Source organism: Trachurus trachurus, assembly GCF_905171665.1.
Source record: "Trachurus trachurus genome assembly, chromosome: 4".
In the NCBI taxonomy this organism is placed as follows: domain Eukaryota; kingdom Metazoa; phylum Chordata; class Actinopteri; order Carangiformes; family Carangidae; genus Trachurus; species Trachurus trachurus.
Genome location: NC_139898.1, coordinates 8,393,958 through 8,418,838, shown reverse-complemented (window position 1 = coordinate 8,418,838; position 24,881 = coordinate 8,393,958). Strand labels below are relative to the sequence as shown.

General features: G+C 40.5%; 2 protein-coding genes across 2 annotated transcripts; both read right to left on the bottom strand.

Annotated features, from left to right (window-relative positions):
- Positions 1-254: 254 nt before the first annotated feature.
- inpp5d (inositol polyphosphate-5-phosphatase D) lies at positions 255-16,209 on the bottom strand. Its single transcript, XM_083969883.1, has 27 exons — positions 15,915-16,209; positions 15,343-15,406; positions 11,372-11,507; positions 11,102-11,243; positions 10,622-10,762; positions 10,450-10,540; positions 9,858-9,935; positions 9,679-9,756; positions 9,462-9,585; positions 7,848-7,954; positions 6,713-6,815; positions 6,371-6,567; positions 6,161-6,278; positions 5,965-6,061; positions 4,774-4,912; positions 4,379-4,487; positions 3,591-3,679; positions 3,025-3,106; positions 2,741-2,830; positions 2,531-2,641; positions 2,375-2,454; positions 2,196-2,283; positions 1,962-2,108; positions 1,801-1,864; positions 1,546-1,707; positions 983-1,407; positions 255-905 (listed from the first exon to the last, which is right to left on the bottom strand). Exons 1-27 carry the CDS (start codon positions 16,052-16,054, stop codon positions 865-867), a joined length of 3,243 nt encoding a protein of 1,080 aa, XP_083826009.1. The 5' UTR covers positions 16,055-16,209; the 3' UTR covers positions 255-864.
- A 3,092-nt stretch (positions 16,210-19,301) lies between these two features.
- On the bottom strand, positions 19,302-23,520 carry gpr17 (G protein-coupled receptor 17). The gene is made up of 2 exons (XM_083969738.1): positions 23,335-23,520; positions 19,302-20,373 (listed from the first exon to the last, which is right to left on the bottom strand). The coding sequence occupies exon 2, from the start codon at positions 20,366-20,368 to the stop codon at positions 19,349-19,351; it is 1,020 nt and encodes a 339-aa protein (XP_083825864.1). The 5' UTR covers positions 20,369-20,373; positions 23,335-23,520; the 3' UTR covers positions 19,302-19,348.
- Between the last annotated feature and the right edge of the window lie 1,361 nt (positions 23,521-24,881).

Here is a 24,881-nt window from a genome sequence, read left to right as displayed (position 1 = left end):
CAGATGGTATATTTGCAGTCAGAGTGTAGTTCTTTTAAGCAACGGTAGATGGTAGCAAATGATAGTAATAATATCACACCAGACTGTCTGGGTTCTTCTGCATAAGAGTTTAAAAAGAGTCCTGCAAGCAACGATTCTGACTTGTGGCTATGGGGGGAAAAAGAAAAACTGAAAATGTCTCATTAAGCGTTAACATTTAAATTTATTGGAGCATTTATTATACATTTCCAAGGCAAATATGTCTGTTTGTGCAAGATAATACTGTACGGTAAACATTCGTTAGCCACTGTATAGTGTAAAACTCTACTTGAAATGTGACATAATTACCCAGGAGCAAATTTAAATTTAAACCTGTCATTTAATGCGAGCTCAGCAGAAATCTGAAAATGGGTCTCTTGTGTTTATTTTGCTTCAGAGGAACTGTTCAACACATAAGGAAGTCTGCTTATTCACTGTCTTGCCGAAGCTTTGATGAGAAGACTGATATCACATTTAGCATCTGTCTGTTAAAGCCGCAGTGGGTTAGCTTAACTTAAAATAAAGACTGGAGAAAAATAGGCCAGAGGTGTTTATAGAGCCAGCAGTTTCCCACAGTCTCCAGCCTTCATGTTCAGCTGAGCTAACTGAGCACAGGATGTAGCTTCATATTGATAGGACAGATTCAAGACTGTAATTATTTTCTCATCTAACTGTCGGCAAGAGAGAAAACAGGAGTATTTCCCAAAGTGTTGATAAATGAACGGCCACTCATCAGTGGTACATACAAAAAACAGGGGATGTGACTTTACTTTGTGTGTATTATGTTTCCAGCATTGCAAGGCAGAAAGCTGTACATTGAGTGAGGACCAGCGCTGTAGCTTGATCTCACTTGACAGAGCGACCCATCTTGGGAACTTCAGGAAGTGCTAAAGGAAGACAGAGAGTTTGTATTATCATTAGTTTTACACTTGTCAGGAAATTTAAGACCAAGAGCTTTCCTTACTCTCTTTGTGAGACTGTGGTTGGCCGGGCCTTGCCGGCAGTCTCAGTTTGGGGAGTTCGGAGCTGTCTCTGTAGTCTCTGGGTTTAGTGGTCTGGGGATCCGGCAAGCCTGGTCGGGACTTAATAGGTAGACGGGGCCGGTTCTGCGTCACCCCGCCCTCTGAGCGAGAGGGAACCACTGGTTTCTTGACAGCCGGGGGATGTGAAGTGCTGGTGGCCGGAGGCTGAGGTTTGGTCTCAGAGCAGGTGAACGAGCGGTTGCGTGGGGTGGGAACTGGCGGGCGGTCAGGGTCTCCGTCCGCTGGGTCTTGGGGTGAGAGGTGGTCTTTCTGTTGGACGTCTTGGTCCTTGGGCCTACCATGGGACATTCCCATTGAACCGTAGAGCGGGTTATCAAACATCTCTGACGACTTTCCTTCCTCACCCCTACGAGAAAAAACATCACGTTGGTACAGTTTTTAGTTTCACTTGTCACCCTCTGATTTGATAGTATTTTTAGAGCGGTTTCCTGAGCTCAGAGACTCAGTGAAACTGCACATTGTACCAAAAAAAACAAGCACTTACACGGCACCAGGTTTTCCTGTGGGGCTGCGTGTGCTCATATGCCCGGTGATGGAAATGTTTTTTGGGGGCATGCTGTAGCTCCAGCCTTTGTCCATCACGTTGCCACTTTTGTAAGACATGTAACTAGGGTTTGAAATATCATGTGCTTGTGTGATGGTTCCCCTGTCAGCAAACAGACACAACACATTTCAGCAGGAAGTTGGGTTTGACATGACGTGAAATAACCACATGAAGGGGGAAAAAAAGGTGTCTCACTTGTTGTGGTCACTGCCTTTCCCTTTCGAGTTGACAGGGTCGTCCCTTTCAACTTTGATGAAATCTGAAATGAGGGGGAAAATGGGAATTGAAGCTAGAATTGAAGTTGAATGTATTTGTCAAGTCAGGTAGGTCCTGAGCTGATGTGCAGACTGACTCACCATATAACTTCTCAGTGGGCTTGCCCTCAGAGGTTTGCAGCTGGATGCCACCTGTCAAGGTGCCCGTCTTCTCTCCGTGGTGAGTCAGAGTGACCTGAAACTCTGTGTAGCAAAACTGAGCAGCTCGCAGTGCAACGCAGCCTTCACCTATGGAAATAACACATCAGTTTACTGTAAGCCCCCGCTCAGCTCAGTGCATGTGTAACACAAGCTCAACGTCAGCCGGCTCATTACCATACGACTCGTCACAGTCGGTGGACTTCACACAGATGAGTATGTGCTGATCCAGAAGGTACTCGGCGTCAGAGATGATGGGGGTGAGCTGGAAAAGATGAAGAGCAGACGGTGACTGGTTGACGCCCGAAGCTTCATTATGGCAAGTTCAACACCAAGAAGCTGCGTCATGACTTTACCACGACTTGGTTGCCGAACCAAACTTTTATGAACCCATCTGAGTGTTCGGTGTTTTCTCCCTCCGAGGTCTTCACTGTTTCTGTAGAGATTGGGACTTGTGTTAATAGTCATTGTCTATTTTAAAACCAACTCCAATCACATGTGGTCAAACATACTCTCCAAACAGCTGGAATGATATTCAATGAAGAACTTGGTCTTTGATTTTGTCGACAATGTGGCCACACAGTTCATGATTTGTATCCCACCCTGAGGTGCACTGGTTGGATCTGAAAAATTTAAATAACAATGTTTGCATCATATTACATTTTTACAACAAGAAACATAAGCTCGGCTAAATTGAGCTGTGGTGGTGGTGGTGAACGTACCTTGTTTGGAGACAAACTGTGAAGCAACTCCAACTTCAAATGACGCAAAGACAGGTGAGTGGTCACTTGTCATGATGTCATTAGTGCACCCTGCAAGTTGAAAGGTTACTTTCAAACATGCTTGTCTCGAAAAATTCATTTTTCAGAAGTTGGAAGCGTAATATTTCAATGCGGTCTATTTTTCCTTTCATAAAATGAGATTACATTATGGATCACATGATTCTGATATGACAGATCCTTAAAACAAAGGGAGACCAAAACCCATTCCTGGGGGAACTACTCACCATATGCTTGGCAGACAACATGAACCAGGGGGTATGACTTCCACAGGACACGATCACACCATGACGGTAAATTGTATTTTGTCTGTAAGTTAAGTTTGTTGTACATACATAAACACAGCATGTAACAGATTTCATAAAAAAGAACCGAGAACCATTTGAAGCTTTTCAAAGAAAACGTGTCTTGCTCCCTGCTGACTCCTGCTGACCCCCTGATCTGTGATTGGATTGCTGTTTGTCATATGCAATGACTGTCTGACTGAAACAGATGGGAGGTCGTGTGTAAGAGGTCTCGCCATCTCTGGGAGACACGGGATCAAACATTATTGCTGGTGTGAGATCTTACTTCACGAGGCTCTGTGTGTCTTGAAGGAAATACAGTAAGTGTCTGCACATTATTGTATTATAAATTTATCACATGGATTTTTTGACCTAGATGGCTTAAAGCAAAAAGCATGTTCTGGGTCAATTGAGACTTGTGTTCAGTGCTTTTGCTTTTACTGTTTCTGCACTGAGAGGCCTGACAGGAGCCGTAAAGGGAGAAGACATCGGACCGAGTATAGCCTTACCCCAGTGGCTTTGGCCTTCGTGTAGGCGTACTTCTCTCTTGTGTCTCTTTCGAAGCGGTAGGTGGGTGCAAATGTGATTTCCTCCTCATCTACAATCAAAAATGAAAAAATTAACAAGACAAATTTCTTAAAGGGATAGTTCAACATTTGGGCAAATTGGCCCATTTCCATAATCCCTATAGTCTTAGTAGTAGGTTCATTACCTTTAATTGTTGGTGCAAGCTATTTTTAGAACGGCGGAGCAGAGCCGCAAGCTGCTCAGAGCTACGCTACGGAGGCTAATGGGATTTCTTGGTTTCCCTCATCAAACTCATCAAATACACAATCCAACAACTCCAAAACGCTCTCGTGGACAAGTTGTGACCTGCACATTCACCACGATTTGAGATAATAACGTAACGCTATGAGACAGAGTTGTTTTCGAGGTAAATGCAGAGACTGCTTGCTGAAAAACTGCTCCCGACGGGAACGTGCATCGACGGTTTTGCATGAATTTACCTCGAAAACAACTCCGTCTCGTAACGTTCCGTTATTATCTCATAGCGTGGTGAATGTGCAGGTCACAACTTGTCCACCAGAGCGTTTTGGAGTTGTTGGATTGTGTATTTGATGAGTTTGATGAGGGAAACCAAGAAATCCCATTTGCCAATTTGCCAAAATGTTGAACTATCCCTTTCATGTTGAATGAATGAACGCACAGGGGAAAAAAGAGTTGTCTTGGTCTATCGAAGTCACATACAGTGTAATCTGACCTTTTATGTCTTTCTGAAATGATGTAACCAGCTCACCAAAATGTAAGAAGACCTTCTCGTCGTTCCTCTCCATGCTGAGCTGGTCTTTATTGAGGAGCTCCTGGTACTGCTGCTGTTTGATCTTTGCCACAATGTATTCAGCCTCCTGTGAAGGGAAACAGAACGAGGAAGTGACTTTTCCTGCCTTAAAGGTTCCGTGAGGCGGCTGAAAGCAGAGACACCTGACAACCGGCGTTAGACACAAGTCACTGCAGGATGTCTGAGCTCCACGTCATGACAAGACAAACATGTTCGTAAAAAAGCAGACACAGATGTTATTCTACAAGTCATTTTGAGGAGGATTTGTAACAATAGAAGGTCTTGTGTTGCATTTGTGTTTGTGCTCATTTCCATAATTTTCCATACAGTGAACCACATTCACTACAACTTACTGTAGATGGGAACTCAACCCGGTAGTTTAAATCACCAAGCCAGAAGAGGTGGGTGAATCGATTTGTTATATCAAACGGATTGAGCTTCTTGTCACCAAGATTCAAAAATCGCAGGATGTTGGTGTAGTTTTGATTGCGCCTGCAAAACACAGCAGTGAAGATGAATGAAAGAATTGAATAAATAAACATTTTATTGGTTTTATCAACAAACCGGCTAAAGGTTTATGTGGCAGCATAAATATTTGATCTTTTTACAATCTGTTTGAACTATTCAACTAAAGCTCTTATTTATTGATTGAGTCAGTTACATTTTTTTTTGACTTAGCCAATAACCCTTCTGCATATTTGTCACTTTCAGGTAGAAGTGTTTCGAGCTTCTTTCCTGTTTCTGTGTGGCAGCTTCAACAGCATCAACAAATTAGAGTTTGCTGTGTGTGGCCTGAGAGGTTAAATCCAGGGCAAAATGTCCCCAATAAAAGCAGTTTACTGCTCTGAGTTTATGCTAACTAATGACAGGTATCAACATTATATCTGCAGTCAGGAGTAGGGATGTCACGATTACAAATTTTCTTGGTACGATTATTGTCAGAGAAATAATCACGGTATTACGATTATCACGATTATTATGCATTAGGCTAATTAATTTCACAACACTATGAATGTGTAAAATCAAATATAGTCAAAATATAATTACATTACTCATTGTTCACAAAATATTTCAAATATCTATGAATATATGACCAATTATTAACCCCCCAGGGGAAATGTTTGAAATATTCAGGTCATAAATTGTCATCTATACCAAATGTTTACATTTATTTTAATCATTTTTTGTTTTATTTTGTGTTTTTTTTAATACAAATGACACACTAACATTTAAATTCCTACCGATTCAATGTTACGTTAAATAAATGGACCAGTATCGGTGCATTCACCTTTATTTTTGCGCACATCTGCCGATAAGGTTCCAACATCATCTTATTTGGGAAGTGACGGTATTTAGGAATCTTTACGATTAATTAATTGTGGCGTTTAATACCGCGATTAATTGTGAAAACAAGTAATCGTGACATCCCTAGTCAGGAGATAATACAGTATTTACTGAGGTTTTAGAGAGTAGACATGGCCCCATTAAAGGCACATAGCAAAGTTGCTGCTGCAGTGAGTGCTGCAGAGTACTGTGCCACTGACCTGAGTTTCTTCTCACTTCCAGATGTCAGGTGACTGTTGACAAAGCCGAAAGACGTACCGTTGAACATGAAGGACACACCCACAGCTCCTTTGTTCCCTAAAACATAAAACACCACGTCGAGGACTGATGGGTAAAGTGTTCAACAAACTTTTACATCAATTCTTTAAATGTCTCGTGAAAAAGTGAACTGCTTACCCAGAGTGTTGGCAATCCCTGTCTTCACGCTGTCAGAGAACACATGAGAGATCCTGTTTTCGTGCTCAGGCTTGACCAGCACCATGATGCGAATATTCCAGAGAGTATGAATGGCCACCTGGATGTTAGGGAGACATACTGTATGTAGCTAATGCATCACTGGTCTGCAACCTGAACCATGCAGGTTGTACGTGTTAACGCTCAACTCACCTGTTTGAAGCTGATGTTGGTGATGTTCCTGAGGGCTCCCTTCACCGTGTCGCCCCACTCCCTCTCACCCAGAGGATCCTCCTGGCTCCCAATGACGTAGAAGTCGTGCGGGATGTGATCTGCAGTGTCGTCTCGTGTCTTCCCTTGACCCTTACACTGAAACCAGGAGCTGATGTTGTGGGGAGGTCCAGCATTCCCTGCAGGTTCAAGAAAAATGTTTTTTTTTTTTTTTTTTGGTGCTGTGTGACTTTGCTGTTTACATTCAAATTCAGTCAAACATTTAAGATGTCATGCTTACCCATGTTCAAATTCAGTCAAACATTTAGATGTTATCATGCTTACCCATGTTCCAGGTGCCTATAAACACTGTAATCATGTCTGGTTCAGGCTTTTCCGAGTGTTTATTTTTCATTTGCTGCAATAGCTGGCAAAACCCCTCTCTTTTCTGATGGGAAACAAAAGAGAAAAACAAAACAAACAACGTTTCTGACAAAAGCTTCCACTGTTACCTTGTAGATTACATGTCATTAGTAATGAGCTGACCGGAGCGCTTCCTTCACGTGAGCAAATTCCGCCGCCGTTCATCGCAACCACGTGTTAACCGACGTCACCGGGGAGACCGGCAGCAGTAGGAAAAAGTCGCGGCCGCCGTTAAAAACGGTTCAGGAAGAAGAGTAGTAGAGGCAGATTTAGTTTAGTTTTTTAGTTAAGTTTTAGTCCTTCGTCCGCCTCTCGTTTTCTTCTGCCGCCAAGAAACACGTGTGAGGACACCGGGCGCTGACTGACCGACGTTGTTCCTGCATGGTGCGTGAGTAGGCCTACGCAACAGAAAAAACATTTTTTTATTTTTGCAAGACTTTTGAGTTTTCTTTATGAGCTGAAAAGGGTTTCCTGAATTAAACCGTTTGATTTTGTTTGTGATGGAAAAATAATATCTTTTTGTCATGAATAGGCCTGTTGAATACCTGAAGCCATTTGTGATTTTCTTCATCATCAACATACATTTTTATTGTAGATTGTATGCTGTAAAAGGGAATTGCTTTAATTTACTTATGAATCATTTGTGCTGGTAACTAAATATTTGTGTGACTGACTAAAGTGACTTTTGTCCGGACAAAGCACCTGACTGCCACCCGCCCACCCCAGCAAACAAGTAAAATAAAATCAAATAAAATTAAGACCGTCTGAACGCATACAAAAGCCTTAACTTTACACTACTGATTTCACATGACATATTTCGTATTATTGTAATCGTGATTTTGTTCAAATGCAGGAACTATCTTTATTCTTTTTTGCAGCAACTCTTAATCAGAATGAGATGACTTGTTCATTTGATGCTAACTAAACAAAATGTTGCCGGACCACTGTACCTATCAAGAAATAATCTTTCTAAAGAATATTTCATTCAACCCAAATTCGCAGGGACCTATGTCAATAAGGTAAATTAGGAGCTGGCCAAAGTCCAGATGTCTGTTACCTTTGTGTCTTCAAACACAAAATCTTTGCGCGAAATCTTCTCCTTCTCTGTCTCCACAACGATGACAAGTTTGGCGTGCATCTTCTGAGATTTCACCAACTGCAGAACTGAAACAAATTATCACAGTACCATTATTAAAATGAGCAGCATTAATGGTTTAAATAAAGGCTGTGAAACATGACAAGGCAGCAGCCACTACAATTTGCTGTAACTAGCTGGTAAACTACATTCATATTTTGTGCTGGTCAAGTATTTCAACTACTTTTTGGATCATTGTTTGTAGTTTAATTACTCAATTTATAAACTTTAATTTTGGCCAATAACATGAAATGTTTTTTATTAGAAATATACATTTTATTTTACCATCATTGTTACAGAACCTTAGGCTATTTGAAAAAAGGCATGAATCATGTCATGACATGCCAAGCCAACGCTGCCTGTGATTGGCTTGCCCTGGCGTTCCTGTCATGGTTTTAAACATTGTTGTTCAAGACACACAGATCTAGAATATGTCTACCTCTTTGTATTTTTTATTACATTTTCTGTTGACTGATTTACAAATTGGTACTGGGGTAGGATTTTCATTTTCTCTTTATATTACCCAACATGTCTATAGATTACCCAACATGTCTATGGTCAACCTACAGTATGTTGACCAAAAATGTCAGCTTTTTGTCTTAAAAAAACTGAGTTGAGAGGCATATTTCTGCTGGCATGTGGATTTTCTGTGGGCTATTATATTTTGTTTCATACACCACATGTTGTTTATTTAACAATGAGTTATATGAGTATAATGAGTAGGCTATGTAGTTGCTAAAGCTACTTTTTCTAGCATTTCTCCAGGGGTATACATGTAGTTCAAACTACTGCCAGGCTGAACTACATGTAGTTTTACAAGCTACACTTAGAAGCTTCCAGGTAGCTTCCCCAACACTGGGGTGTTGTAACCCAGTCAAGTCTGAGTCAAGTCTTGAGTCCCGAGTGTTTGAGTCAGAATTCAAGTTCAAGTGTGTAATACAATGGCAGTGAGCACACTGAAGTTAACTAAAGTCATCAGTGCTCAAGTCCAATCACAAGTCCTTAAAATCAGGACTTCCGACACCACGTCCTTGTCTGGAGTACCACAACACTGCACCATGCTAACATGCCCCGAATTGCAAGAACAAAACTATTAGTGCCATCTTGGCTTAGTAGCCTATGTTAGCAGGCTAACCTTTACTAAATAGGGCTATCACAAAGTTAAGCTGAGGCTGAGGGGACTGTCATTAGATTTTCTAATAGCTGACACAGCTAAGATACTGATCTGATTAAAGCACTAGCTAAGATATGTGGGAATCACTACTGTTGTTATGATTAATCCTGTGGAAAACCTCTGAGGACCCCATCCAGGTTCTGCCAACACACTGAAAATAACAACCAAAAAATGGCAATACTACAGGAGAATTTGGAGGAATAGCTACTGAAGCCAATCACATGAGGATCATTCATGAAACATAAGAACAAAAATTAATTCATTGCAATACTTCAGTCACCACCAAATGCAGTGGCCAACTGACCATTGCTAGAACCACACTGGCATGTCTAAATATACAAAGGAAGAAAGGAACTTCTTACTTTTATTATGCACATAGTATTTGTCTTCAGGCGCATCTTTTGACTTCTTGAAATAGAGTTTCCCACTTTCAACATCCACTTTCAGGAACATCTTCGTGGGAAGAGCAAGTGAGTCTTGCTTGACCTAAGAGTGAAAGAGGAAACTGATTAAAGAAGCTGCAAACCCCCAGACTTTTTACTTTATTTTCATGCAGGCTAAACTCATTTAGAGACGCACCTCAAATGTAACAAGCGGTATCAGAGATTTCCTGTGACCTCCTTCATATCCAACAGACTCAAACACAGAACTTCTAGCCTGAAAAGAGAAAAAGATAAGTTAGATTTGACATCATCTTTGACATGTCAAAGACTAAGATTTCTTAGGGCCGGTCAGTAACATGAGCCTTAGGAGTTTACCTTATCTTCTATTGAGTAGAGCAGTTTTGTCAGTTGCTCAAGCCTGAAGGTCACAGGATGACCGGAGTCGCCAGAAAACTGGGTAAGGAAAAAAAAGGAAATAATATTTTTTTAAATGTTTTTTGTGTTCATACCAAGTAGTTGAACAGTGGAGCCAACACGGAAGTGCCAAAACTGCAGTTCCTCAAATGACCACTTGAGTCTGGCTTCAAAAGTGAGTCAATCTCCAAGGACTCCCATATTAAAATGTTCAACTTTGCAGCAGAAATAAACATATAAGAGCATGGTGAAGTCTCAGTGGTTAATCCCTTCCTTCAGGACAGCTGTACGAGGGTGAAGGTTTAAAGTTAAACTAAATTTAGGCCATGTTGCTTTGAGTGGCATTATGCTCGCCACCAAGCGGCATACACTGAAGTCCCTGACTTGGATTAGTCAGAGTGGGGGTGAGGCATACACAGGCACTGCCAAAATGGTAATGGCAGAGCAGGTCACTCTGAGCTTTTAAACCCACTTCAGAAACCTCGGGAGGCGACATACAGCTTTACATACAGTCTATAGTTGATACTTGGAAAGGATCAAGGCTGCTACCCACATGTCTTGGAAAGTGGCCAATCCCTGGGGAGAGCTGTTGGTCCAGCACTTTATGGAAGACCTCCAGAGCTGGCAGAACGTGGGAAATTTCACTGCAGAAAAGATGAGAGCATGGTTAAATCATCTGTATACACGATAGCCCACAGTGGATTCGGTTGACTGGCCGTCTTTACCTGTTTAGAGTCTTGCAGATTGAAATTATTAGCTTCTTCAATCCGGGAAGGTTGTGGTTGCCGTTCTGTACTTGTTCAGCATCCAAGCAGACTGAGGACCTGAAGTATTCCTGAATGGCTATTTGATGCTCCTCTGATAGTCTGGAAATGTGCAATGCATAATTTTCTTATACAACACACATCAACTGAACAAATCACTGCCCGTTGTCTTATTTGTTTTAATCTCTATTCAAATGTTTTCTATATTTTAATGAGTTTTCACATTTTTCCATTTTACTTCATGTATTATCTGCTGTTTTTATTGTCTGTAAAGCGACTTTGAGTTCCATGAAAAGCGCTCTATAAATTTGTATTATTATTATAAAAAAACACTGCATTGTACACACACTGTATAGTCCCAGTGTATTATCAGAAACTTTGCATGATGAATTGTCTGGCTGTGGACAACTGGCTATGAAGTTTTTTCAAATGTGAACGTACGTAGACAGGTCCATGTGCTGCAGTCTCATCAAGTAGGTGTCTGATAAAGTTTTGCAGGCCGGCTCAGCGGACCTGGAGTCACTGTCTTTCACATCGAGTGGGAACTTCCTTGGTGGAAGCTGCGGTGGATGGGCGATGGGTTCTGCAGCACAAGGACATATTTAGACATGTTTATATGTAAGTCAATGCACATATTCTGTTATACTATATGGTATGTTATATACTGGTTGATATTGCAACCAGTTTACAAATGTACTGAAGGTGTTGGACCTGGTTCTTCATGTTCCTCCTCCTCTCTCTGGACAGAGTACTGCAGATGTGTGACCAGTCCCATGTTGGGACTGTAATATGCGTCCACAAGCTCCGGCAGCATAGTGAAGAACCTGATAGGAACTCCTTCAGATGCCTGAGGAGCAGATCACAGCAGAAACATCATTTTGTGATGTACATTTTTGCACTAAATTCGTTTTGTTACTAAACTAGCTGACATAACCTCAAGTGTTACTTTCAATATGTTGTCAGATATGTCTGCGTGTCTGTGGCTTCGTTCAGCAGATTAGAGGTGCATTCATGTACGAGCTGAGTTCCTTAATCAGCTGTGTGAGACTTTCTTTTCTTCATAAGGATATACCATACAAAATACATACATTGACCCATTTCACCATTTACTTCAATACTTCGACTCTCATGGTCACATGTAGACAACTGCAGGATTTTTTCTATATTTAAAGTATACCACCACACTCGCCTCATTCAAACACACACCTCTCTGACCTTTTTTTGACCCTTTACTGCAAACCAGTTCCACAGTGTTCTTTTAACGCCTTTGTTCGGAAACTTTACCGTGTGTCAAAATGGATCTGATAGAACTGCAAATATCACTCTACTACTTGTCTGTCACTGAATAAAACAGAGCCTGTAAAAATTAAAAGAAATAGGAACATTATGCATTCATACTGTATATATGTACATATATGTATGTATATGTATGTAAAGGTTTGGGCACCCCAGGTCAAAATGTATTTTAATGTGAACAGTTAAGTAAGTGGAAGATTAAATGAGCTCCAAAAAGGCATAAAGTTAAACTTGACACACTCTTTTGCAATATATCAGTTATATTATATTATTATTATTTTTGTTTTCTACAATTTTAGAGTGAAAAAAGGAAACAAAGCAGCAGCCTGCACAAGAATGGGAAACCCAGGAGACTTGAGCTCTCAGATGACTTTGATCAAGGTATCATCATCAGACAAGATATTTACTGTTTACACACTGTGATAGTTCTCAAAAGGGGGGCTAGTAGGTACTAACTATACAGGGTGTCCAAACCTTTGCTGTGGGCCCTTTTCCTTTGTCATTTTGAAAAGATGAAAATATTTTTTTTAATAAAATGTGTGAAATGTAAAGGGAATGTGTGTGCATCTGTAACTTTATGCCTTTTGGAGATCATTTCATCTTACACTTGCTTAACTGTTTGCATTTACGGAAATTTTGACCAGGGGTGGGTGCCAAAACTTTTGCATGCCACTGTACATACACATACTGTTGTGTTTATGCAACAGTATAGTGGATGCACTAGCATTCAAATCAGTAAAACACTGATATGTAGAATATAACATTCATCCTGTTGTTTGCAGCTTTTGGCTGAGCAGGAACATCTTTTGTTGACATATCTGCAGACAAAGTAGTGGGAGGTGTAAGATCTGATAACATATCTGGCAAATAAAAAGTCAAAGGGTTTTGAAAAAGGGCATCAACAGACTAAAGGGATGGTACTGAAGAGTTACATTACTTTAACAAAGTTGAATAAATAATGGAACAATTATGTATTACAGTTCAAACTTACAATCAGTAATCTGTAACCTATTGCACAGAGCTGAATGTTTGCCACCGTGCCTTGTTTGGGCAGGAAATGGTTCTTACCTGTTGCTTACAGTAACTATACCATCACTGCCTACATGCATTAAAAAGTGAGTGTTAGTTTGTCCCATGTAGCTACTCAGTTTGACTGAAATCAAACAGTGGTGAATACTGATCCAGGCTTTACTACGGTTCTATTTCAGCTTTCAGTTTTCAGTTGTTGGACATGGTTGTTTTCATGTGTCCATCCCTCAAAATGTTAACTGAAAATCCCGTTAGCAGCTTGTAAGAAAGCAATTACAAGAAAGTGGTATAAACCAGATCCACCAACGCAAGATGACTGGCTGAAAATTATCAATGAAATATATGGAACGGTTGACTCATAAGATAAGGCCTCAAGAAGAACAATGTCGCGAATAGTGGGAGAAATGGACTGTGTACACACCAACAACAGGATAAGGACTAGCCTATCACACTGATAATAAAGTAGGGAAAAAGTTATTTTTCTTTTTTTTGCTCATCTTTTTTTTCTCCTATGTATATTGTCTATACATTGCCAAAAAAGCAATAAAAAGAAAGTATTAAAAAAATGTAACATAACTCAAAGCGTACATGTATGTTCCCATATGATGGCACATTCTCAACCTATGTTTCCATGACGATGCAACTCACTTAATTCATCCATAATAACCGCAAGCCCAAACTGTTTTCACTTCCCCGTGTCGGTGTAACTTTTTTATGCAACAGCTATCAGCGATAACAGGATGACAAGAGACCAGTAAAGCATCTCCTGATGTATAGATCGAAGTTGCCAAAACGTCAACTCATGAATCAGGTGATGACAGACCCACAGTCTGGATCTCAATGAAGCATTTCTGACTTTACATCTCCTGGTATCGGAGAGCAGGTTGGTGTTTCCGTGAAAGACTTGTTATTGCACCTTCACACTGACTGACATTTCATTCAGACTCTAAACACTGCTTTGTCAGCAGCAGTGTAGCTTTCTCAGCCAGTCATTCAAATACTAAACCATTATTACTAACACAATCTTTATGTTTTATGTTCACTTTGATTTCAAACTTGATGAGAACATGACAGTTGAATTTTAATTCACTAGTGCAGACTGGATAGTTTAACACGAGCACATGGGGTGTGTCCATATCCACTTTTGCTATTTTAGCACCAAAAATGGTCGTTCCACCATTTGGATTGTTCGGCAAAGTTGTAGTCTCTTAATTATTCATGGGTATTTATGTAACATCCAAGCAACCAATCAGAGTACCATTTAAAATTCCCTTTAGTAGCATGGCAAGTCAAATCATTTTGCAGCTACAAATTCTAGGCTACAACTGCACCCAATAGCACAAATCACAACAGGACTGTAATGTAATAGGCTATCCTATAGGACTCAACTTAGGCTATCCCATGTGCATAACAAACACAGTGCACACAGCTGTGCTCCTGTCTACAGTTTGTATGTAACCCTTCTGTTCTGATAATGTGCTATAATATTGCCCAGGTTTTTGTCGGTCAATCACACCAACAAACCACCTGGCTGCACCTCATTACACCAACAGCTGCTCAAATGGGTGTGAGGGTATTTGGTTTTTTAAACATCATGAGCGTCGGACAGGAAAATGACAACTGCATCAACATGAAACTAGCAATGATACTTAGCTACATTTAGTTTTGCACCTGACATGCAGGGCCTGAAAAGTCTACAACAATGCTTGTGGCCCTGAGAGGCTGTACTTATACACAGCAGCTCTATGAGCTAAATGCTAACTGCTTACATGATCACAATGATAATGCTAACATGCTGGTGTTTATTAAGTAATGTTTATCTAATTGAGTTTTGATCTGAGGATCTGCTATCTTCATTTGCATGTGCATGAATGTGGATAAATTTAAAGATAAGTTAAATCCATTCAGTAGTTGGCAGGAAAGACTACCAAAATGTGCTGCTGGCATTAGAGAGAAGGGTCTCAAAGTAAAATTTGTAGAATTCATCCTCTGGGGAACATGAATCTTTGAACCAAATATCATAGCTTTGCAACTAATAGCTGTTGAGTCTCAGTCTGGGACAGAGAGGTCGACTGAGCGACAGTTGACACTAACAACCACAACCTTTGTTGGCTAAAAATGTGATTGGTTAGCACGGACATGGGGTGTCCAAACACAGCACTGAGGTTAAAGCTTAACAGGTGCAGTAGCAATAAAAGAACAGCAGTGTAGCAGCTTAGTACATTTTAATATCAAAACAGAATGAGGCTTTAGTGTTTCACTATGGCGTAAATACCAAACACTACTATTTCTGCAACCATAACAACTCATTTGACTTTGGCTTAGAGTGACGGTAACTTTTCAAACTATCCACCCACCTGGACAGAGAGCTTCCTATCCTCATTTGGCAGGATTCTGTATGTGTACACGCAGTTCTGGTATCTGTGGTTAAAATAAAATGCAAATGTGTGTCACGGGAAAATGACATTACTGTGGGGTAAAGAAACATGATGGCTGCTGTGTCCACTGCATACTGAACTGGCTATCAGAGCAGTTTGGGCAGCATTTTAGAAGAAGGTTGACCAATAAAAAATGATATGAGCTGCAGAGGGCACAGGGTGTTGCTTTATGGCAGCACAGTATGCAAATAAAGGGGAACTAGTCCTGCTTGCAGTGCGTTTGTGCAGAAGTGTTTTAAGTGCAAGAGACAGTAAAGGAAAGTGAACTTTTGATAATGTTGAATTACTTAGGTTCAAACTGACATTTAGGGCCTTTGTCAAAATGTCAAAAACAAAAAGTATAAGGATCATGTCCCTTTTTCCTTCATTAGTTAGGATCTCATGCTGAATGTTGTAGGGGGTTCACAGGCAAGAAACGATAATATTAGCTGTGGAAGCCGTTTCAAATCAAACTGTCAGGGTAATAGAAAGAAACAAGTCAGTCTACTTACAAAACACAGAGGGCATATGCTCCCTGTATAGACTCACTGCCCCGGATAAGGAAGCTTCCATCTCTTGCTGCTCTGGAAAGAAGATCCTCAGCCTTTGATCGAGTTATATTACCATGGTACCAAGGCTGAAAATTTTGCATCCTGCTTGTCACGCCAGCACCTGTGCTCAGGGGTTTTGCATCCGCTCTCAAACTATATCCCAGCAAACAAAAAGTAGACTCAGCTTCTCTCTCTGGCTACTGTCATCTTTTCATGATGTGTAACTTCTACGTCCTTTCTTTCACTTGTTCATCCACTGCCTCCGAAAGCTGTAAAAGGAAGCTGCCACAAGCTCGGCTGTGAACTTCCTCATTTGAGAAGTTAAGAGAGGAGGGCCCTGGTGCCTCCACTCTGCCTGCTTTGTGACACATTCACAGAGCTGTAAATGAAGTATACGCTTTTGCTTGTTGAGTTGAAATCTTTGCTCTAATGATCAACCAACTTGACTGTCTCTTCGGTTTGTGCACACCTGTTTATTAATGTCAACTTTCTCAGAAAACAGTGAAGTCATGTGTAAAGACTTGAATAAAAAAAAAAGGGGAAAGGGGAAGTAACCAAAAAAAGCAAACAAGATAATTTTTACTTGCTGTAGAAAAAAAATCTACTGATAAATTAGCTTGTAAATAGATGTAGAGGAATCCTAATTTGGTTCTCAGATGCATGATTAGAACTCAAATCATCTCTGACCTTTGGCCTAGAATAAAACAAGCACTCATATTCACACAGAGGACCCGGCCTGGGTGCAACTGCTAACTGTTTAATCACCCAATAATGCACCAGGAGAGCTTGGGGGGTTTTCTAAAGTATATACAATCAGGAAATACAAGTTTAGAGTAGCTTGCCATGTTCATGTGATGGACAGGAAGTCTTGCAGAAATATGAGGAGGAAAATAAGCTGCTCGCAAACCACAACATGGGTCACATGACACGAAAAGAGAACTACACATCGACGAGTCACTGCGGCAAGGTTTCTGCCTCTGTGCTTCAAATAGGTTTTATCACTTTCACAAAGAGCATGTCAAAGTCACAGACACGCTGTGGCAGTAAAGAAGATCTTGTTCACATGAAATCATACTTTTGCTTTCAAGACATGACAGTTGACATGCGATGTGTTCACATAGTTTTTATACAAAAGCATTAAACAGCAGGTGTTACAGATTTTAAAAAAAAGACTGCATGTGAGTCAGTTATTATTATATAGGTCAGTTGATGGAGCATCAATACAATACAATACAGTTTTTTTTTTTTAACTCTGCAGAGTGATATTGTAAAAATGATTATAATAATAACTTCATTATTTAAAACATGAAGTCTCAGAGAACATTTTGGTAAAACTTTATTTGACACCTATCTCTATAACGCCTTATAACCCTACTTATAATGAGTTATAATGCAGTTATAGCACTGTATAACTATAGTTATAAACACTCATAAATGATCATAATGCTTTATAACAATAATCATAACACACTATAAAGCATTTTATCATGACTTATAAGGTCAGGTATTATAATACGTTATAACTCACTGGCAATGCCCGCATCGATAATGCATTATAAATATAGTTATAATGTGTTATAATTGGCTTATAAACGTGAATACCTATCATTATAAACACTCATAAATTATCATAAGGCTTTATAACAATAAGCATAACACATCATAGAGCATTTTCTAATGGTTTATAAGGTCAAGTATTATAATAGAGTTATAATACTCTATAATGTGTTATGCTTATTGTTATAAAGCCTTTTGTGTGTTTATAATGATAGTTATACACGTTTATAAGCCAGTTATAACACATTATAACTATATTTATAATGCATTATCAATGTGGGCATTGTCAGTGAGTTGCTAACAATTATAGCGTATTATAATACCTGACGTCATAAGTCATGATAAAATGCTTTATAGTGTGTTATGATTATTGTTATAAAGCATTATGATCATTCATGAGTATTTATAACTATAGTTATACAGTGCTATAACTGCATTAACTCATTATAAGTATGGTTATAATGCGTTATAGAGATAGGCATCAAATGAAGTGTTAGCAAAACTTTTATTAATCCGTGTTAATTATATCTTTCTGTCCCATACACAACTGTTTTGCAGATGATGATGTTAGCTCCACTGACTCATAGTAGAAGTAATTCATAGTTTGTCAAACTATAGTGCAATATCATATGGCCAAAACAATAAATGCATAGGGGAGGGAATGTTTGGAGGCCAAATGATGGAAAATATATGTACAATGAAGATTTGTCAAGCAAAAGCAAAGCTAACATGTCACCAGTGCATTCCAGCAATTTGAAATAGTAATGCAAAATATATACATTTGTGAGCATAAAACACACATTAACACAAGACTAAGAGTCTCCTGCGCTGTGAGGCTGCTAGCATGGCTGGTACATAGTATTTAGTAGTATTCAACAAGTATGTTTACAACATTCACCATCTTAGCTTAGTGCAGCATGCTCATGTTTGCTAATTAAAGCTCCACACAAACTGCTGCAGATACTTTGGTCACAAACCAAAGCACTGATGGTGACGCCAATAACGATGGTTATTACAATTCATCCTCAGGATGTCATGGACGTCATGGTGTGGCAATCCATTCTAGTTCTTAATAGGAAGGTTTCGACTGACCGACAAACACTGTAGATAAAAAAAAAATAATATTTAAAGCTAACTAATGACTATTTACTACATTTGGCAAAGGATACAAAACAGGAAAACATATTAAAAGTTAACTATGTACAAATTTTTAGCATCTTTTTCAATTTTTGTCCAATAATAATAATAATCATATAATAATAGTCCAATCATATCTGATACAAAAATTCAGCCCTTTTTCAGATACACTCTTTTTTTCTGGTGGATGAAGACTGTTGATGGCTGCAGGGGGAGAAGAATTAGCAGAATAACATTTAGGCCCAGTTCAAACATCCAGCCTTAAAGACTAACAGCTGTTCTATTATTATATTTACCTGAAATCTGCAACCATAACTCTTACCCTTCAGCACAACAGTGACTTGATATTGTGGAAGCATGAAACTTGCATTAGGACCTGTCTGACTTCTGAAAGTGATTTGGTCTGAGAGCTCTATTCTGCTATAAATTCAGTGATGAAATCTAAACATGAATTACAGTCAGCTCACTTTACTGGCCAACGAATGCCTACAGATGATTTCACAGAGCTCATCTCTCATATCTGTGACAGCTCAGTGAATTGGTCGTGGGGTGGACACTAGAACTGGGCTTAAAATTCAAGCCAAGGGGCAAATGCGGCACATTAGTGGAATGAGCCTCAGTAAGTAAAAAAGCCAGTCAACAGTCAGATTAATTTTGGTTGTGTTGGAAAATCATTTAGTCCACACTGAGCTCCAGATACCTCAGAACTCAGATTTGGCACTCAGAGAAATCTCGTGTGTTCCTTTCAGCTCTCCACTCGTGGCTCCTGACGTTCCTGCCCTGTCCCTGCAAAACATTTGCATTAGAGTCCCTCGGAACTTCTTGGCCCCGAACACGTAGACCAGTGGGTCCATAGCACCGTTCAGACACGTGAGGGAGGAGGTGAGGCGGTTCGCCAAGCTCAGGCCCCTGCGTGTCTGGCAGGACACGTCAGGGTGGCTGTACCCGAGGATGAAGGTGGCCCTGCTCATGTGATAAGGCAGGAAACAGACAGCATAGATGAGAATGACTAGACTAATGGTCCGCAGGGCCCTCAGCTTGACGGCCGGCTCCAACCTGGAGCCACGATGCAGGCTGCGGATGATGAGCAGGTAGCAGGTCAGGATGGCTAGGAAAGGTGGCGTGAAGGCCACGGCCAGGGAGATCAGCGCATTGCGTGAAGCCTTCTCTCTGTAGAGCTGCAGACACACGGTCATACCATCCACCTCTTTGGTCTGGTGGGTGACTAACAAGGGCGCCATGGAGACAGTAACCAGGGCCCAAAGAGAGAAGCTGATGATGTGAGCGTACCGGGCACGACGGATCTTCAGCGACCTCACCGCGTGAACCACGGCCAGGTATCGGTCCGCTGCCACACAGGCCAGAAAGTACAGGCTCGCATACATGTTCACGTAAAATAAAAAGCCAGTCACTCTGCAGGGCACCTCTCCAAAGGGCCAGTGGCCTCCGGTGAGGTGGTAAGTGGCCCTCAGTGGGAGGATGATCACGTACGACAGGTCCGCTACAGCCAGGTGTATCAGGAAGACGTTAGCCGGAGAAGAAGCTCCACGCTGGTGGCAGAAGATCCAGAGAGCCAAGCTGTTACCGTTCAGAGCCAGGAAGAAAATAAGGATGTAGAAGCAGCCAAATAAAGTGTTCTCAGCTGTCGACGTCACTGCTGAACAAGGCTCTGATGACTGATTGGCCAGCAGAGACGTCAGCTCCATGGTAGCGGACTCCATTATACCTGAGGAGACAGAACATTTGTTAGAGAATACGGAAACTAAAAGTAATGAGTAGAACTCTTCCAAACAAGTGCCTTTGATGTCTAAAAGAGTTGATTGTTAGTATTCTGACAGCAAACCACACAAGGGACAGGAAGCCATACCAGTCAACCCCTTGACCCACACACACACGCTTCGGCAGGGAGAGTGGTTGTCACAGTGCCAATGTCCCTGGGTAACAATAGATGTTAGTGTCCCTGACTAATGTGGACATGCCCTTTGAGTGGATAATTACCCAGGTCTAACCACAACAAGCATTGGGCTTCCTTAACACTTAAATCCAGGAAGTTGAACTCATTATCTCTTCACTCCTCCGTTTTACACGTTATCTGACCCTGCAGTCTGATTCATCAGCAAGAATTCTGTAATGGCTGAATGTTAAAGTCTAAAACATCTATTAACTGCTGGGATGGTTTAAGTCATGTTGAAAGCTAATCTCACAGCTAATATTAAGTCCAGTTAGTCTCAATATGGCTTCAATGTGTCTGTTTATATCATTGTAAAGGAACAGGTTTGACATTTTGTGATATACACCTTAAACAACACCATGGGCCACAACATGAAATAGGTGACTGGTTTTAACGTTTCAATGTGGTGTATATTTGTGGTTATTCACTGTGAAAAAAAGAAAAGAAAAAAGAATGAACAAAAATGCACAGATGTTTCTCAACATCAGAAGCAATGTGGTCACTGATCAGTTTAATGCCTTAAAATTTATAGTAGTTGATGTTTTATTGGTTGAAATTCATTGAACATTTTGTACAGGATATTTTCTTCCTTTTTTTCCCCAAAGAAACCAGGTGTGAATAAGTTGTCATTATTCATCAACCACTACATCCATCACCTCCTCCACTCACTGAATCACCAATTCTCCAACTAAATAATGGAGCGTTACAGTAACATTTGATTTCCCATTTGTTTATATTTTTCTCAGTTTGATTTCAGTAACCACCAGTCATAACAGTCACAGATGCTCATACACTGTCTTGAATATAATAATAATAAGATAATATTAGAGTCCGTGTTTTTAGTTAGACAAAGGGAACAGGACCCAACACAGATCCCTGTGGAGCTCCACCTGTTTCCAGCATTAAGTAGCCTTTTTAAACACCTACTGATGTTTCACATCTTTACAGTAGTTTTTAGGTAGTAGTCTTTGGTGGCACACTTTATCAAAAGCTTTGTGGAAATCCATATCTATGCAGAGGACTGAAAGATCTTTGCCCAAAGCTGTTCATTATAAAAAACGACGAGAAGCTGTGGTGAATCCACACTGTTTATCATCTATGAATAACAATATGTGACCTGATTAGATTAACAGATTTCAGACTAACTGGTTCATAGTTTCCTGCTACTGGTTTGTTTCCGTTTTTGAAAGCTGCATTAGTTTTGTATCCTCAATATTTATAACACAATGTGGCATTTGTTGAATTTCCAAACTTGGCAACTCCGGTATGTTGACGCCAGTCGGTTGGATATTGTTTCAGTTGGACAGAACCAGGCTAATTGTTTAACCTAACGCTGAGATAAGCTAAGTGAATCACATCCTGGCTGTAGCTTTGTATTAAATGGACATGCATGAGAGTGGTATCTGTATTCTGAGCTAAATCCAGGGGGAAAAGTGAACACATATATTTTTCAGAGTCAGTCTTCCATGAGTTGTAGTTACATACAAGGAAAAGTGTGCATGCTCAAATCATTTTTTTAAGACAATTTCTGCCACTCCTTGACAAAAAATACTTTACAGCAGTTGTTTGGATTTGAAATATTTTCTATCCTCCAACTATTTTGACACACCTCAAAAAATGACCACCCACTCATCCATCTCTCTAAACTATAACTGCCCACTCCTTTCTGATTTATCTCCTTTTTTTCTGGAGCTGAACATCTACACAAACATTAGCAAAATCTCAAACAACTGGATCCCTGAGAAATCCTCCCAAATGTTTGGTATTTGTGGTGTCTCCAAGAACAATATCAAGACATGTGTAGGCCTAACAGGGATGGACTTGTCATCCCACAGATGTTTCTATAACTGAAGGGAGGGTCCCAAGTATACAATGCAGATAGTTCCACAAACAAGTGCAGTGTAATTAATTATGCTGAACCAGTACAGGGCTCCTTAACAACAAGGGAAAGGGACTGTCTCTGTTTATCTGCCCAGGCTCAATCTTTGTTTCACCAGCTCGCTGTCCAGATTTTTGGCCCATTAGGAACCAACCAGATGTAGCAGCATGGCTCTTTTCAGAGAGAGCGTGTACTGTGAATCCTGTGAGACCCACAACAGAGGGCATTTCCCAGACAAGGCTCAGACTCTGGGCACTTAGGAACAAGTCCCCCCCGCAGAAGAAAAGGGCTGCAGTCCCAGCAGGGATAACACACCAGGAGCAGCACGGCTGAATGGAAAAGCTTTCACAAATACAGATCACAGAGGGATAATCCCAAAGAGAGAGAATCCTGCCATATTTCTTCATCACAATGATCTGGGTAAGCAGATCTGTGCCAGCGTTCACACGTGAAGAGGAGAATGAGCATCCTGACCTTGGTCTTTGTCAGAGATTAAAAAGCATCACAAGAAAACCAAAGTAGAATAAAGAAAAATAACCAAAAGTCAACCTGATGTTAATCCTTCTAATCTACAAATTCTTCATCAATCTGTCAAAATTCTGCGCTGTTTCAGGATTTACACGATTAAAGTTGCTCTTTTACAAAATAAATACATACAGCTACTGTACGGTGAACTTGGTCGCACAGCTATCAACTATCTATTGTTCTTCTGCAACCCATTGTTCCACTTCAATGCAGTGTGAACAGTGTAAACAGTAGAAGGAGTCTCAGGTGGAACGAGACTTTTACCAAAAATGAACATAAATGAGATAAATCTCCATTGCTTTGTCATGTTCTGAGGACAGATTCAGACTTACCCCGGCTCCAGGGATCTTCAGAAGAAAAAAGCTTGGTTGCTTAAAGAGCAGCTCAGAGTGGACAACAATCAGCGCAGCAGCAGAGTTGCACAGCAGTTGTATGTGGATCAAACTGAAGACTGGGAGTTAGTCCGCTGAGCCGTGGAAGGACTGAAGCCCTGCCACAAAGAATGCTCTCCTATAACCCCCTTTACTCTCCCTCAATATGCTCTTGGGAATAAGACTGTAGCTCTTTTTGTGTCTCAACAAATTTGATAACAGAAAGGGAGTCCTGATGGGAGCTTTTCGTTTGAACCTTGACCCCACCCTTTCTTTCTCCATACCCCTCTCCTCAGAGAGCCACTTGTGCGCTCCACAATAGCCTGAGTCAGAATAAGCAGCACATTTTAGCAGCGGGGAGAAGAATGGCATGCCTCAGTCGCAATGAGTCGTCGGGTATGACTCCATGGAAACCAGACCTAGAGGGAGCACCACTGCCTTTACCATGAACTCCCACCATGCCGCTGATAGATAGAAGATGGACTGTGTTGTCAATTGACAAGTTTATGACTTAAGTCTCAGAGATGATCTTTTGTAGATGGTTTGTGGAGCTCTAAAGAGGGCCCATGCCCTGTAGGAGAGCAAGTAAAAAACAAGAGAGGGGAGGGCGGGGGGGACGCCTGGAGGAAACAGAGGCCCTTGTTGGACCCCTGCCTCCTGGGGGCATCCTGAATTGGAATGACCAAAATAATCAGTCACATAGCCTTCAGACAGATGTGGAGAAGACCCGCTGGCGGAGGGGGGATAATATTTCTTTCATACAAGGATTTCACAGCTGTGTGTCAGATACATGGAGCTTTCTCTTTTCTCTATCATCGATATGCAAATGGTATTCTGTATAGGAGTGAATGAAGCCACTATCTGTGCAGGACTGTGGAGAGGCTTTGACACCACTACCCTGTTAATCTACTGCCAACGGCTTATTGGGACAGCCCCCACTTTTGTCCCGCTACTCAGCTCTGTCTGTTGTGTGTCTCGTAACCCTGAAGCAAAAACATTGCCTTGTGTAAGTGCTTGCTATCGTAAATATATCATTCTTCTCACTGCTCTGAATGGTCAGTCAAAACACAAAGTGACTCTGAGAGAGAGAACGAAAATGTGACACTGATGGAAATTTATTTAAGAAAAATCAAAAATATGAAATTTCTCAACAATAAATGTTTCATTGAATATTTAATTATGTGAATGCAAAAACATTTAGATTATTACACCACCATTAACAGCATGGAGCCATGTTTTGGCTCAGAGGTCCTGTTTTGCATGTTTGTGTAAACATAGTGACTGACGACACAGTTCATACCCTGTCATTGGTTTCATTACTACTCCATTACTACTATATTTATTTATTTATTATCAAAAAAACGCCAAATGTGAAAGATGTTCAACAATTCCTTATGTGCATGTAAATATTTAAAACTTATTAACTTGTGAACTTGCAAATAAAGAAAAAAAAAAAAGAAAAGACACTGGAGCTTGTACCTAAATGCGACATAATTTCGAAAAAATTT